This window comes from Scaptodrosophila lebanonensis, unplaced genomic scaffold (genome assembly GCF_003285725.1).
Source record: "Scaptodrosophila lebanonensis strain 11010-0011.00,11010-0021.00 unplaced genomic scaffold, SlebRS2 tig00000085-arrow-pilon, whole genome shotgun sequence".
Lineage (NCBI taxonomy): Eukaryota > Metazoa > Arthropoda > Insecta > Diptera > Drosophilidae > Scaptodrosophila > Scaptodrosophila lebanonensis.
Window position 1 is genome coordinate 1,683,386 of NW_022060564.1, and position 15,803 is coordinate 1,699,188.

The 15,803-nt window shown below is 35.7% G+C and overlaps 1 protein-coding gene across 1 annotated transcript in view; it reads right to left on the reverse strand.

Annotated features, from left to right (window-relative positions):
* The window catches only part of LOC115626555 (discoidin domain-containing receptor 2), a 137,524-nt gene that overhangs the window by 61,356 nt on the left and 60,365 nt on the right, over positions 1-15,803 (reverse strand). The window contains exons 11-14 of the mRNA XM_030521933.1: positions 15,607-15,754; positions 9,769-10,225; positions 4,805-5,053; positions 4,355-4,447 (exon numbers count right to left, since the gene is read on the reverse strand). Of these exons, the coding sequence (XP_030377793.1) occupies positions 4,355-4,447; positions 4,805-5,053; positions 9,769-10,225; positions 15,607-15,754 (947 nt within the window). The remainder of the gene's footprint in view (positions 1-4,354; positions 4,448-4,804; positions 5,054-9,768; positions 10,226-15,606; positions 15,755-15,803) is intronic.

Here is a 15,803-nt window from a genome sequence, read left to right on the forward strand (position 1 = left end):
TATGGGAAGCTGACTTGGTTATGTGGCTGAGAATAGTATTTGCATTGCGACCTTTATCTTTACTTGTGTAATTGTTAGAGAAAATGTGTTTTAGCCAGCTCTATTGATTTAAAGTAAGAAATAAATGTTTGCATAAAAATATTTGCAATGGGAATTAATTGAAAATTTTTGTTTAATTAAAATGTTTACTTATTGGTTGCCATTTTTAATTCAGATTGCTGTGATCACACGCATAGTATATGATAGAAAATAAACATCAGCAGCAGCAACAAAAGGAGCAACAAGAAATGTAAATTATTTAAATGCTGCGGTTAATTTGGTAATGTTTATCATGTTTGAGCCTAATTTATATTTTCAATTGAAAACAAACTAAGGAAGCTATTTAGAAATATAATTATAATACATATCGTAACATAGGTTGATTTTTCTTTTCATTAAGTTTATAATAAGTTACTAATTTTTGATGCTAAACTTTGATAACTTATACTCATATTGCAACTCTTTGTACATCAAATTTTGTTACTTATATTCCCCTAAAAAGTCTTCTGTTTATTTTGAAAAATTGTTTTCCAATTTTGTTGAATATATTTGGAATTAAAGTTAAAAATAAAGTAACAGAAATCGATATCCTTTTCCCCTACCCAATGTAAACTTATTTACATTGTGCTTTAATTATTAATTCACTGGAGTGAATACGCTTTAAAATTTTTTTGATAGTTTATGTAATAATGTTTAAATATTACTTCTTTATATATACAATATTGCATATTAATACGGTCATTGATTTTCTATTCAATCTTCTTCTTATGCCGGCTATGAAGAATTTCAACTTTCAATTGTTAAGCCATGTAGTAGCTTTAAAGAATTTTCTCAACTTTAAAAATAACCATCGAGCTTTAGCGAAAATGTTTTAGTAAATAAAAGAATAATAACTTTCTTATTATCACAATTTAATTTAAAATCTCTGCTCAAAGGTTTGAAATATGTTAGAACCAGCGTTCTTTAATTAATAAATATTTCTTTTGCATAAAAAACTCTACTATTTGCAAAGCCATACCTTAATATGCAGTATGTGCCTGACAAATATTTTTCAATATTTTCATTTTATTTCATTTATATTTTCAATTGAAAACAAACTAAGGAAGCTATTTAGAAATATAATTATAATACATATCGTAACATAGATTGATTTTTCTTTTCATTAAGTTTATAATAAGTTACTAATTTTTGATGCTAAACTTTGATAACTTATACTCATATTGCAACTCTTTGTACATCAAATTTTGTTACTTATATTCCCCTAAAAAAGTCTTCTGTTTATTTTTAAAATATTTTTTCCAAAATTTGTTGAATATACTATTTGGAATTAAAGTTAAAAATAAGGTAACTGAAATCGATATCCTTTTCCCCTACCCAATGTAAATAAGTGTGTGCTTTAATTATTAATTCACTGGAGTGAATACGCTTTAAAAATTTTTTGATAGTTTATGTAATAATGTTTAAATTATATTTCTTTATATATACAATATTGCATATTAATACGGTCATTGATTTTCTATTCAATCTTCTTCTTATGCCGGCTATGAAGAATTTCAACTTTCAATTGTTAAGCCATGGAGTAGCTTTCAAGAATTTTCTCAACTTTAAAAAAAACCATCGAGCTTTAGCGAAAACGTTTTAGTAAATAAAAGAATAATAACTTTCTTATTTTCACAATTTAATTTAAAATCTCTGCTCAAAGGTTTGAAATATGTTAGCGTTCTTTAATTAATAAATATTTCTTTTGCATACAAAACTCTACTATTTGCAAAGCCATACCTTAATATGCAGTATGTGCCTGACAAATATTTTTCAATATTTTCAAAGACGCAAATTATGTCTGACAAATCGATATCTTGTGTCGATAGACTTGATGTCAAAACAAATTTAATCTAGTAGCCAGTAGCCAGCTTGCTCTGTAGCTGTTATTGTAAGAAATATTGCATGGCGTATGAGCAATGTGAGCAAAATATATTGCCAAGAATATTGCACATACGCCGCATTGTCATGAACAATTTATGGCTGCAATTGTTGTTCGATTCAAAACAAATTTTAGTGCAAGCCCGAACCGAAAAATAAAAAACACCGAATAATAATAAAACACAGAAATTTCTCATAACGTATATGCCGCGTAGCCCAAATTGTTGTCATGTGATATTTTTGCTTACCTTTTCATTGCATTGTGCTGTGCAATGTGGGCGGCGCTCGAAGGTGGATGAGGGGGTGAGGGTGGGGCGTGGGTGGGCGTTAGCCAAAAACTCTGGCTAGCAAACGGCCATTGTATTTGACAGTTGCGTGCCCAAAAATGGCAATTTCTTATTGGATTTCAAAGGCATATTCTCGGAATTGCCATTTATGCAATAAACTAAGCCATGTAACATGCTACACCATTATTGATTTGTTATGACGACGACAACAACAGTCGACCAGAATGGGGGACGCTGGCGACAACAACAACAACAGCACAAACAATTTCTGTCATTCATTTATATAAGCAGCAAAAAAAAGAAGAGAAATTTACTCATAAATGGTACGACGACATGGCTGAGACCCATTGTTGTCAACATCTTTGGAGCTACTCGTTGTCGTTGTTGGTGACATTTTCATTAGCAAATTAATTTTAATTGATTACATTTTATGCGAAAATGTTCAGATGGAGCGAAGGAGCGAACAGCAGCCACAGTGGCTGAAGCACCAGCGCCATATTCAATTACGCTCTTCGCTTTTTTTTTTTTTTTGTTAGTAGCCGCAGGTGTGGGTGAGCGTGATCGTGTGCTTGTTGTTAGGCATTGATGGTGTATTATTAGTTTATGGTGTTATGCTCACAAATTTCGTTAAAGTAACTTGAGGAAAATGTTCTTAAAATAACTACGAGTGGACAGCTTTGAACAAAGGTAGCACCCATAGGGATTGCAGTACAAAATTTAAAAAGTTTCTCGTGGAGAATCACCCAACCTCCAAGTTAATTTGCAGCTATGACACAGCATTAAATTCAAACTAGGGTTGCTATTCGCTGTCATCAAAGCAAACAGTTGCACTCGAAAAAAAAAACAGTCACACTAGGGACGTACTCCGAAAATTCGCTTGTAATTGGAAATGTGAATATGAACTTTGTTTCGTCAATCAAATATGGAAATATTTATTCCATAAATTACAATTAGAAATATAACCTTGATAAATTAGTAACAAAGATGTATTGAGTAACGAAGAGAAGTAAATTAGAACTTTGCTAAAGCAGTCAAGTTAGGGCTCATAATATCAATTATATTCTTTGTGGTAATTGGTTGGCTGAAATGTTTGGATATTATTTTTAATTTCCCTCACAAATTTAAGTTAGAATTAATATTTCTAATGGCTTTTTTATTCCATAACAAACTTTTTGCTCAATTATTGGTAAATATTTGTTAATTGCAGAAGTTAACAACATTTCTGTTTCAAATTAGCAGACAGTTCTGCTGCTCATAAAATCGCGGGGTGAATTCTACATCATCGTTGTTAGAACTACTTTTTAAAACCCTATTTATTTGTTCTTCTACACTTTTCAGCATATAATAATAAAACGTCACTTGCTACATTGTCTAGAGATTTTCAAAAAATTCATGAATTTAACACAAATTTTTAATGTATTTCTAAATATAACCTCATTGAAATATCCGTTTATTACGATTTAAAGATGGTTGTTAAAATACCCTTTTTAATAAAAATCATTGCAAAACAGCACTTTCTTACTATGAACATCTACATTTTGTATAGTCAGAGAACACTGTTTATAGTTTCTACTAATTTGTCTAAAACAGATCCACTACCGTGTGGAAGCTAAGAAGTTTTTAAATTATTTTACCTATTATGTTTTTATTTTAATGAAAATGTTGTAGATTATTTCTACAATTATCTATTTTATGTTAGTTATTTAATGCAAAAAAAGATTAAAATATAATAAAACGTTAAATTGTTTAATATAAGTATTGAGACCTAAAATTAATGCGAGTTTCTTTTGTTTTTTTGTTATAAAACTTTTTCCAAACAAAACAGTGCCAGTTAGGCGCTGGAACTTATGAACATTTTATTCCGAAGGCCCATCGATACTCAACGATATGATAACGATGTTATTTTACCGATTCATTTAATCCTGCATAAAACTATATAATTCAATGGACACTTAAATCTTCAATGTTCAAATTCTTCACTAAATGTTTAATTAATATTTGCCTCGGAAAATATGATATGAAGATAGCCAAAATTTGCAAAGGTAGTTTCAAACGTGTTCCAAATTCCACCCAGTAATTTTTGAGAGTGTAACATTCTTGGCACTTACCTTGTTGCCAGATCCCGATGTACGAAATTCATTTGCTCCAAATGTTTCATGCCCGATGCAATTTGTGTGGCAATGTACACTAAGCAGCCATAGCTACCAAAAGGCGGAAGCAAGCGGAAGATGCCAACGTCAAATGAGAATTTGAAAAGTTTTCGCGTGCAGGCGGCAACCCCGTGGCGGCAACAGCAGCAGCAGCAGCAGCAGCAGCAGCAGAAGCAAAGTTAACGAAGTTTTTACATCCGTTTGCGCATGTTGGTGGTGGATCGTCGTAATCATTGAACACGAGACCGGAAGTGTAGCGTCGGCAAATGGCGTCGGTACAGGAAACACGATAAAAACGCACGCAGTAAAGTAGCGTTGGGAAAAAAAAGACAGTAAAAGACACAGCATATCGCAAAGACAACACATTAGATGCCAAGTTCAATTTTCACACTGGGGTTGCTGGCTTACCTCAAGCTCTTATTCGCCATCAGGCCGCTGGTTTCGGCCACATGTTCCTGCAGAAATTGATTCAAGTCTCCCAGACAATTGGAATAGTCCTGTACTATGCAGATGGGCTCGTCTCGCAAACAAGCGCCCACTAGCCGTGCCACATTCGGATCGTTTAGACGAGCCAGCTGTTTGGCCTTTGAGCGAAACTCTTTGCGCAAATGATCGCTGGCACCGGGACGAAGTGTGGCGACGGCCACCAGAGTGGCTCTGTTTGGGAAGAAAATATAAAATGTTGATAATAAAATAAGTGTAAAGAAAAAGAAAAAATATTTTTAGGAACAACCCAATTAAAGCTTGTTTTGAAAATTATCTCACTCTTTAATTTGGTAAAGTATTACTTCTGCTTAAGTTATTATTATTACTATTGTTTCTTTTTCACCTTCTTGTCTAAATGTTTAAGCTTGGCTTTTGTAATTTGTTAGTTACTCATAAACGCTTTATTGGTTTCCATTTTTCCGCATAGCCTGATCGCTTGTTCTAAACGTTGTGTGTAGAATATGTGCGCGTTTAATTGAAAAACATATATCACCAATTAATTTGATGCTTTGTAAGAGCTGAATGGAGTATATATCCAGAAATAAGTAGTTGCTTTAAAACCTTTATTCATTTTGTATTTGCTTTTGATTATAAATTCGTTGTATGAAATACTTTAATTGTACTCTTGTTATTATAATAATCCATGTTTTGTTCCGTTGCTAACTTCGTGCTGCTACATTTTCAAAGTGCTTTTAATTTGCTTTACTCGTTGTGTGAGAAAGGCAATGCTAGATATTGCGGCAAATAAAGCAATAAAACAAATAAAATAATAACACAATTGCTGCCATTGGTTATGGCTACCTATAATTAGGCTAACAGCAACGGATAGCTAAGTAAATAAATACATTAATGAAAATTTCTATTGTCTGCATCATTGCCAGTCACGCCCACAAGCTATCGTGCGATTTGGTGTTTAATTCGTAAGAATGAGTTGCCTTCCTGCCCAGACGTTTGTGGATGAGAAAGATTATACAATTGATGTTGAATAAATATGACAATTATTTAATTCATTTCATAAGAAATAAATAAGTACAAATATAGGAATTTGAACAATAACGATAATGAGAAAAATAAATATGCAAACACTTCTAAACGTATTCGTACTTCAACAAAATATGCAAAGAAGTAAACACATGTCTAGCCTTTAGTACTCATTTTTATTAAAAAAGCAATGCTTTTAGTTAAGTCTGTCATTAAATATTGATGCAGAATAAATATTTTTTCGTCACGATTACCAAAGTAAATTATCTACAAACTAATTCAAAATTGGACATACATATTTTTAGAAGAAGTATGTGATTTAGCCTCTGCATTCGTTGATAAATTCAAAAACATATAGGATAAACGACATATCATCAAATAAAATAACATATAAACGGGGGGAATCAAAAGCAATACAAATTACTGCATCTTTCTTTCACAAACAAAAAGCCCCTTTAAGATTGGGATTTGATTTTCAAATTAATTTGTGCTTTAAGTTAGATTGATATTTTTCTTTGGAAGGAGAAGAGGGAATTTCCTTCCAGTATTTTAATAAAAAATACACAATAAAACTGGTATCTACTGCAAATGCAACAATTTGCACATGCGAGCATTAGTTTTTCTTATTGAATATGCATGTACCTTATAATTTGCCTTATACACATACAAGTACATAGGAGTACAAATGCCATTATCTTATGGCACTCCTTCTTTTAAATTGCTATGACAACTTAACTCTTCCTTGGGTCAAAAATCAATTAAACTGGCTCAACAATGCCTATGGTCCTCATTCGTGCATAAGAATGTACGAGTGTATATGTATATATGTAGTTCTGACCACCCTGCAATTGGATACGTTCCGTAACAATTCGATTTGCCTGCTTGCTTTAATAGTTTTGCGGTTTGAAAGCCACAAAACGTATTACGTATACGTCCGTGTGCATATAGCTGCAGTATCTATATGAGCTGGGATACCTCGAGATAGACAGGCAGAAAGGCAGACAGCCCAGACAAATGTATGTAAAACAATTAACACATATATACACACACACACACATGGGCACACATCTAGAGTTCGTTTGGTTATATTGAAGTGCTGATCGTATATGCCAATAATTTGGCTCCCTTTTTCTGCAACTCCTTTTGTGGCTAGCATGCGAAGAGTAGGTGTGTGCATGGGCATGGGTATGTATGTATGGGTGTGGCACCTTATCCGTCCTATGAAGTGCGACAGTCTGATAAAATATTAATAGACAGCTGGATGGACAGTTATCAGACAACAGATGGACTTTATTGTCATAGACCACAGAGGAAAATTATAATAGACGTATAAAATCAAATGTTACGCATACGCCACGTTGTACTGCAGTTGGCCAGACTGCAGACGAAGCAGAGGAAGAAGTACAAGTACGTAGCAGAAATAAAAACATTTGCTGCATGAGACAAAATGTTGGCTGCAATGAAACCAACAGATACAGACATACCTTCATACATTATGTGTAATAAAAAGCTTCAATTAAACGACAAAAATGAAATCAAAGGTAACAACGAAAACCCCAACTTGTTGTTATTGTTGTTGTTGTTGCTGCTGTCAGCATGACACCCAATGCTACCCGTTTCTTGTTGTTGTTATTATTGTTATTGTTGTTGCTGTAGCTGTTGACGTTGACAAAAACCAAACTGCGTTTCGGTTCGGGGTTTTCGGTTAAAGTTTTCATAATGGAATTTCTGATAAGCTTTTTTGTGGCTGCTCTCCCCCTTCCCCCATCTGTCCCCTCCTCTCACCCCTTCTTTATGCATGTGTGTGATCTGTTCTTTGTTGTTGCTTCTGCTGCGGCTGCTGCTGCTTCTGATGCAGTTGTTGTTGTTATTATTGTTACCGCAGACACAGCGATATATCTACTATAGAAGCACTCTTCAGAACCTGCCGGCAGGTTGTTGTCGTATCTGTTTCGTTTGCTTTATGCCTTTTCATCTAACTGTTTGATGCGCTGCTGCCAAAGTGGAGAATGAGAGTGTGCGTTTGGATGGTTGGTTGGTTATACTATACTATATATTAAAGTATTGCGGTTTCTGTCATTGTCAACTATTGTTATACGAATTTTTGATTTTCTGTCTGCCAACATCTGTACTTTTTGCTGCGGTCTGCAATTGCAAAAAGAAGACTTATGGCATAATGCCACCACGAGAACTTAACAACTCCACGTCCATACTTCGTTACTTAAAGAAAACTGTTTTCTTTAATTTTGACTAAAGTGTTCGTAGAGAGCACCGTTTTATACGAGAGAGCTGTTGCAAGATTACGAACCCAGTGTAAGCTCTCTGATATGGTAAATAGTTGGCAAAAAAGAATAAAGCTCTGGCATCTAAGAATATATATAAATACTCCAAAGCAGGAGCTCTTGAATAAGTGCTTTTAAATACAGCAATTAAACAATTTATTTTGTAATTTCTTATTTCTTGTTCTCATAAAAATACATAAATTTATTAAGAAAGAGCAATCCCTTCCTAATATTTAATAACAACTTGGATTACTGAAATGAATTTTAATTGTTATTCGCTACTGCTACTCTGTTTCGAATCGTACTTCAAAACTCAAGTACACAATCCACTAAAGTGTGCCTAGATCAAGCCTTATTTTTATTGATCGAGACTAAAAACGGGCCAAAAGCAGTCTGAAATCAAGATTTTTCAACGCATATTAAATACGATTTTTGGTCTTGGTATAAATATTTTTCAGCTAAGCTGACTTTTCAAACTTTTTATACCCTGTACCCGTAGGGTAAAAAGGGTATATTAGGTTTGTGCAAAGTATGTAACATACAGAAGGAAGCATCTCCGACCCCATAAAGTATATATATTCTTGATCAGCATGACGAGAGAAATCGATCTAGACATGTCCGTCCGTCTGTCCGTCCGTCTGGATGAACGCGAGGATCTCAGAAACTATGAAAGCTAGAATAACCAAAGTTGGCATCCAGATTCTCCTAGGTCCGAGTAAGGACGAGTTTATTTTTTTTTTTTTTAATTTTCCCCCCCTTCCCCCGCTACAGAATTTCGTCAATAGCGTCCACATTTCAAATGCTACCTAAACCAAACTTTGCACACATAATTTATATATAATTGTCTACTGTTGTTCAAAATTTTATTCAATTCGGTCAATTCTAAGAAAAGTTATTAGCGAAACAAATTCTCGCCAGTACAACCCCCACAAACTGCAGCAACAAGTTCGCTCTTCTTCTTCCTCTTTTTGTTGCTGCTATGGGCGCATATAACTCAGTGACGGAAGTTTACCTGGGTACAGGGTATTACACTGTCGGGCTTGCTCGACTGTAGTGTTCTCTCTTGTTTGTATACTAAGTTAAGTATACTTTTTCTCTGACTTTTACATAATTGTAATAAAATACGAATGAATAAAAGGTTTAATAGCCTGTCCGTTTGTGGACAGAGATGTTCTCGGAGTTGGCTAAATATGTTTCCATTTTCTTATGTGAGAATATCAAATAGCATCAACTTTGCATGGAACACCTACTTTGAAACAAAACAGCAGTTTATTAAACAATAATACACCATTATTGCGCGTCGGATGATTAACCGCTTGAATTTGAACCACAATGCTGGCCATAAGTTACAAAACAACCTGCAACCCTAGTGGCTGAAATGCAACAGCAATCCGGGTCGAGAGCAGCCTATTTTGGCCTGCCCTAAAATTGCGGACCGAACAGAAAGTGCATTTTTGTGCCACAAACAGTGGCACACATGCTACCCATGAAGTAGCTCGGTGCGCCGTCTACCATCCCCGTCAAACGTCAAACACGATTAAAGCAAAACAAGTGGCCAACAGCCGTTGAGTGGTTAGAGTGTGGTAAGTGGGTGGACGGTGGTTGTAGGCTGTTGTAGCTTACCCCAACACATTTGTCTCGCACAAATGCAGTTCACCAAAAACGCCAGTGCCGAGCTTCTCGACGATGACCAGAGATTGGCGCGGAAACTCCTGCACTTGGCAATTGGCCTGCTCCTCGTTGATGTCGGCAAAATTAGCGCTTATATCCAAATTGTAATGATGGGGTTTGCCGGTGCCGCTGCCTCCCGTGGGCGTGGTGGCCGCCCCGGTCGAGGAGCTGAGACTGAGTGAGCCGCTGCTTTGAGAGCCGGCCGTGGGCATGGTACTGGGCTTGCTGTTACCAATTGGTGTGGCTGCGTAATATTTCTCCGGTGGTGGTGGCACCGGTGGTGGTCCTGCGGTGGCGCCAACGGCTGCATTCAAAGAATTGCGTGCGACTGCTGTGCTCAGTGTTCCGTTGGGCAGCAGCTCCTGCATGTGAGGCTCTGCATAGTCCTGACACACAATGTCCGGAACATCTGCGAGTGAAATGAAAAGAAGAGGAAACCCTTGGTGTTAATTTCTGGTCATTAAACAGTAAAACGTAGCAAGCAGTAAACACCACACACACCCCTTCTTACAAACTTTCCTATAGCCTGGGTAGCTTGAAGCACGAAACATTTTGAGCCCTTCGCAGCTGATATTCATGATTGAAAACTCTCTGATTTTTTATTGCACAGATGCTAGGGCATTGCTTTAAAAAAAGGTTATTAATACGTTTCAAAAGTCTGAGCGAAGAACGAAAAGAACGACAGCTGTACAATTTTTCACCAATTTATAGATTCTATCTCTTATTTTATTTGTTACAAAACTTAATCATCCTGCTAGTTCAATTCGTAACCATCACCTAAAATGTTGTTAAGATAACACAAAAATATATCTTTATATATATTTAAGATAAAAAGATCACATAAAATGTTTTTAAGATAACACAATAATAAATCTTTATATATTTTTAAGATAAAAATATCTGTTTCCGTTATCAATATTTCTTCAAAAACGAATTACTTTAACATGTTCTGGCAAACTTGTAATCGTAAAATAAATATGCAACTATGGCTGGAAAATAAATAGGCGAATCCCTTCAAATTTACGAATTCAGCTGTTTTTTGCCCACAGATGTCTATATATTAGATTTTTTAAGCTTTTAGATTATTTTGTGTAATAGTCAAACAGTTTAAAAAGTTTTATTTTAACATTTTCCGAATCATGCAAAAAATAATTTTACTATTATGACTGCATCACGTGAATTACTTGATTTATAAATAATCTTATTTCTCTTGTATGCTTTATCTGACCATTATAAATGTTTTGGACTCATTTGGAACCATATATAGTGAAAACTCTCTTGGCCGGACAATCACCGTCGGCCAACTTTTGTTCCATTAAGAGACTTTTCACTGTAAATGTAAATAATCCTCTCTCGGAATGCTACCTATTTTGCTACTTTTGAAAACAAATTCTAAATGGAAACAGGCCAGATAGAAATTTGTTGTCACATATTGAATGCCTCAACAAATATAGTCAAATTTTTGTATTATTTTTGAAGCAATCTTGTTCCTGATGCTGCAGCTGAAGGGTGTATCATCTGTAGGGTACCTTCACATTAAACGCCAGCATGATCTCCTATTTAAAGCACTACACGTGAAACTTCTTAAGCGTTATTTTACGTGCCTGCCGTAGCTCAAGTGCAAAAGTTTAACCCAACGAATTAAACAAAAGATGCCACAAAATTCAATTCCTTATACACAAAGTTTTATGTGTGTGTGTGTGAGTGTTTTTTGTTTCCTTTTCTTGCTCTAAAACATATGCCATCTCTGTCTAAGTTCATGCATATGTTCACGCTTAGTGGCTTGGTGGTGTTCGGCCGTGCGTTTCGCCTCATAAATTGAAATGCCAGGCAAACCACACACACACATACATGTACCCTACAAAGCTGCGCACAATATTTTTGCATGCGGTCCATCACCTCTCGCTCTCTGGACTTCTCTCTAAGTTGCTCCTTGATGCCCTCTCTCGGGCACTCTAGCTACGCTACTTCTAGTCCAACTGCCCTTTTGTCTCTCGTTTTCATTTGTCTTGCCGGCAAGTCCAAGACTTTTGTGCCAGCTTCAAACTTTTCCCATTTAGTCAACTCTCGTTGTTGAAAAAAAGTAGAAAAAGACAAAAAAAAAAACAATAGCAGAACCCCAATCTTGTTCCAAAACTAAACCGAAACCCAAACCCCCGACAATACAAAATGCCGTGTGGCAAAAAACTAAATGAAATTAATTGCAACTTGTGCGACGCGGCGTTCTGCTCTCTCTCTCTCTCTCTCTCTCTCTCTCCCTCCCTCTCTCTCTATCTCATTCTACTTCTCGCTCGCCATATGCAACGAAGAGGCAGACAGATAAGTTTTAATTTTATTGTTGTTGTAATAACATTATTTAGTTTGTCCGTCCGTTGTGTGTGTGTCTGCGTGTGTGTGCGTCTGTCTTCCCTGCAAGTCGTCATTTTTGCATTCGCTGAGACCCAAAAGTACAAGAAAACATAAAATAACAGACAGAACTAGCGAGCGAGCGAACTAGCTGGGGAGAGGCATAGACAATCTGATAAAGAGAGCGATGGAGGGAATGGGGAGGAGGAGGGGGTCACCAAACGAACGTTAATGACAAAACTTTTCGACGACTGTGCGAAATTCGTATGCGAGTTGGAATTTGCATGTGTGTGTCTGTGTGTGTGTGTGTTTATATAAGTGTGTGTGTGTGTACTATGCATGAGCTTGTACTTATGTCTGTGTCTCAATGGCTGTGTATTTGAGCAATCAGTGCCACAATTTTGTTGTTGCAACGAAGTTTTGCAGTCGAAATCGCAGCTAAAGTGCGCTATATTGTCGGTGCTTGGTATAATGGTTTTGATAGAACAGTTTAAATACAAAGATATCGAATAGAATGCATACAAAAGTGTGCCAAATTCTGGAATAGCATTTAAAGTTATATCAAAGTATTCATTGAAAATTATGATCCCTACAAACGCAGATGGTACATAATCGTATGTTTAGATAAAGTGATATATACTGTTGGGAAATATACAGTAGTTATAGGGTATCTTTTATTTATTTATTTTATTTTTGTCAACAAACATTGACGGTGGACATAGGAGGAAAATATATAAAAATTATAAAAAGAATCTTATAAGCTAGAAAAGCCTAGGAAGGAGAAATCTAATAACAATAATATCTAATTAACACCGATAGACTTTCCTAAATCAAATATGTATTTAAAATACAAACATACCTTGAATATATATTAGAACACATACTACATTAAAATAATCTGATAATCCATTTATATATACAAACTGTTATGCTCATATATGTATCTATTAATGTATTAAGGCGTTAACTTAGGGCTCGAGTACAGATTAAGAGATAAATAGTTAAAAGGTATATTCTTCAGAAAAAAGCCATTTATAATACCTAACAATCAACAAACAATCGACTTTGATTTGTTCTATTACATTTCTGATTATTCTGATCATTTAAATAGCTGAAAATGCATTCAATTATCCGGAATTTAAATTCTTTTGCTTCTAAGAGATATGTATATTTAAATAGGAAATTTTTTGTGAATCAAAAGCAGGCTCTTTTTTATGTTAATTATAATATTTTGATCTGTGTAGCGCACTTAAATTGTTGTAAGGCCTCAACAACTATCGGGTTTAATTTGTCCTGTTACATATTTTGATTATTCCGATCATATCTATTTTTTCCCCACTTCTAGCTGATCAAATTTTAAATGACCTTAGCCGAAATGCGTTCGATTTTGCGCAATTAAGTTTTTAAGAAATATTTATTATTTAAAAAGTATATATTTTTTGAATCAAAATAATGCCCTTTTTTAAGTTGTAATATTCTGATTTGTGTAGCGCACTTAAATCGTTGTAAAGCCTAATCAAAAACTTACTGTCTCCTCTGAACCACTTAACCCGACCTGCTTTTAACGACTTTCGTGCTCGGCTCCTCACGCTTATTGCCATGTTTATTTGCATGCAATGTTATTAGTTTAGTTTTTTTTTCTTTTGGCACACTCTTCAGTGCAAATTGGCAGTTGACTCCAGAAATGGACTTTAATTTGAGTGAGTTGCCTGGAAGTTTGGTCAAAGTTTGAAGCACTCGAGTTGGCGTGTGTGTCTCTCCTCTGTGTGTGTGTATGTGTGCGTGTGTGTGAGCGCGAAACTATGCTGTACTGGCATTTGGGGCTTTTCGCTTGAAGTCGCAATTTATTTGAGCTAAATTAAATTATTATATGGACAGATGGAGACGCAAACGGACGATGACGAGTAAGACAAACATGTTGTTGTGGCGGTGCCAGAGTTGTAAAATGCACCCGAAGGTAATATAAGTCCTAGTGCGCAACATAAAGGACTCCTGTGAGTGCAGTGCAGAGCAGCCATGTTCTAGGAATGTGCAAACAATGTGTCCTGTACACTGTCAATTTTATGATTATGGCAGCTCACAAAAATAAATGCTGACCCCAAAAGGCACAAAAAAGTGTTTACAGCAGGACATTAGAATTCATTACAAATTACCAACGTCTAGAGCTACATACATACATACATACGAATACAACTTCTAACCTCAGTGTGCAGGCATGTGTGTGGCAATTAAACCCTGTGCACATGTTACGTGGTAACTGTCATAAAGCATGATGTGTGTAGGAACAGGGAAACAAAAAAAAAAGGTGGAAGATAGCCGGCAGCTGCAATTCAAAATTATGTCCTGCGGTGGGAACGATGCGCGTTCTTTCTACTGTACTTTCGCAAAGCCTGGCACCTACAGCGTCGGTGACCAGCTCAACTCAACTTTGCATCATGTTGCGCGCTAAATTAAGCATTCCTCGTTCTTTTTTCGTTTTTTTACCCAAACGCTCTGCAGAAACATTTGCATGTCCTGTCACAGACACAAAACATCAAACTCATCAGCAGCGACACCAGACAAGTGCCATGCTGTGAGCGAACTTTATGGCCCTGCACCCCATGCCGATATCATCGCACAGTGGCCCAACTAAGGTGTGACAAAGCTCTTAAAAACTCTCCTTTTATTTAATAAATATTCTCCAGCAGGTTCTGCAACTAAATCGACAAGAGTTTTTGAAAGACAAAGCTAACCCAAAAAGGCATTTTATCAGTTATAGGTAGAAGCTAACTGGTGATCTATCTACCTTTCTTTTTAGTGTCTCTAAAGAGTGTTTGAAAATGCTCCTGAAGTTTCTTTAGTTTCTCTCTTTTTCTTTCTTTTCTTAAGTTTAAACTTAAGACCAAGTCATTAAAGCTTAGGTTTAGTTCATTTTTAATTTGAATTATTATTATTATTTTAAATTAAATTATTATTTTTACGAACAAATTTACATCAAATGGCTTTGTTCTTCAGTTATAATAATAATATTTTACTACAAATATTTGATAGCTTTATTTATCAGTTATAATAAATTAATAATATTTTTCTACAAAGTTCTGCTGCATGTCTTTTGTAAAAAGTTCCACTCACTGCAAAAAAGGAAACTACAAATTTTATAAGTCAATTTCAAATGTCGGGGATCGCAACCATTTAACAGAAGGTTGATGATAATGAAATGATAATGATAGCTGTACCTTCTGGGTGCTAATTGTGGCATTTTCTAAAGCCTTATCAGAGCAATGCACACGAAACATTGAAAAAGGAATCCTGGTATACAAATAAATTGTTCGGCTGTGAGTTCAACTCGCAACCACTGTTAAAGCTGCTTTACTATACTACAACACATCATTGTCAGCTATGCCACGCGTTAACCCCACAGCCCACTGCCCGCATCCCGCATCCCCATTCCCGGCACTCACTCACCTGTGTAGTCCGGCGTTACATGCTGACGCTGCAGGTCATTCATGGAGCAACCGCTGGCCGCGCTCGTGTACATGTTCACATTGTAGGGCTCATGATAGAGACTGTTCTTGTCAATGGACGACTCATTGTCATCCATTGTTGTGACCACCTGGAAAAGGGGGTGAGACATCAGTGTTTGCAAGAAACAAAAAAAAAAA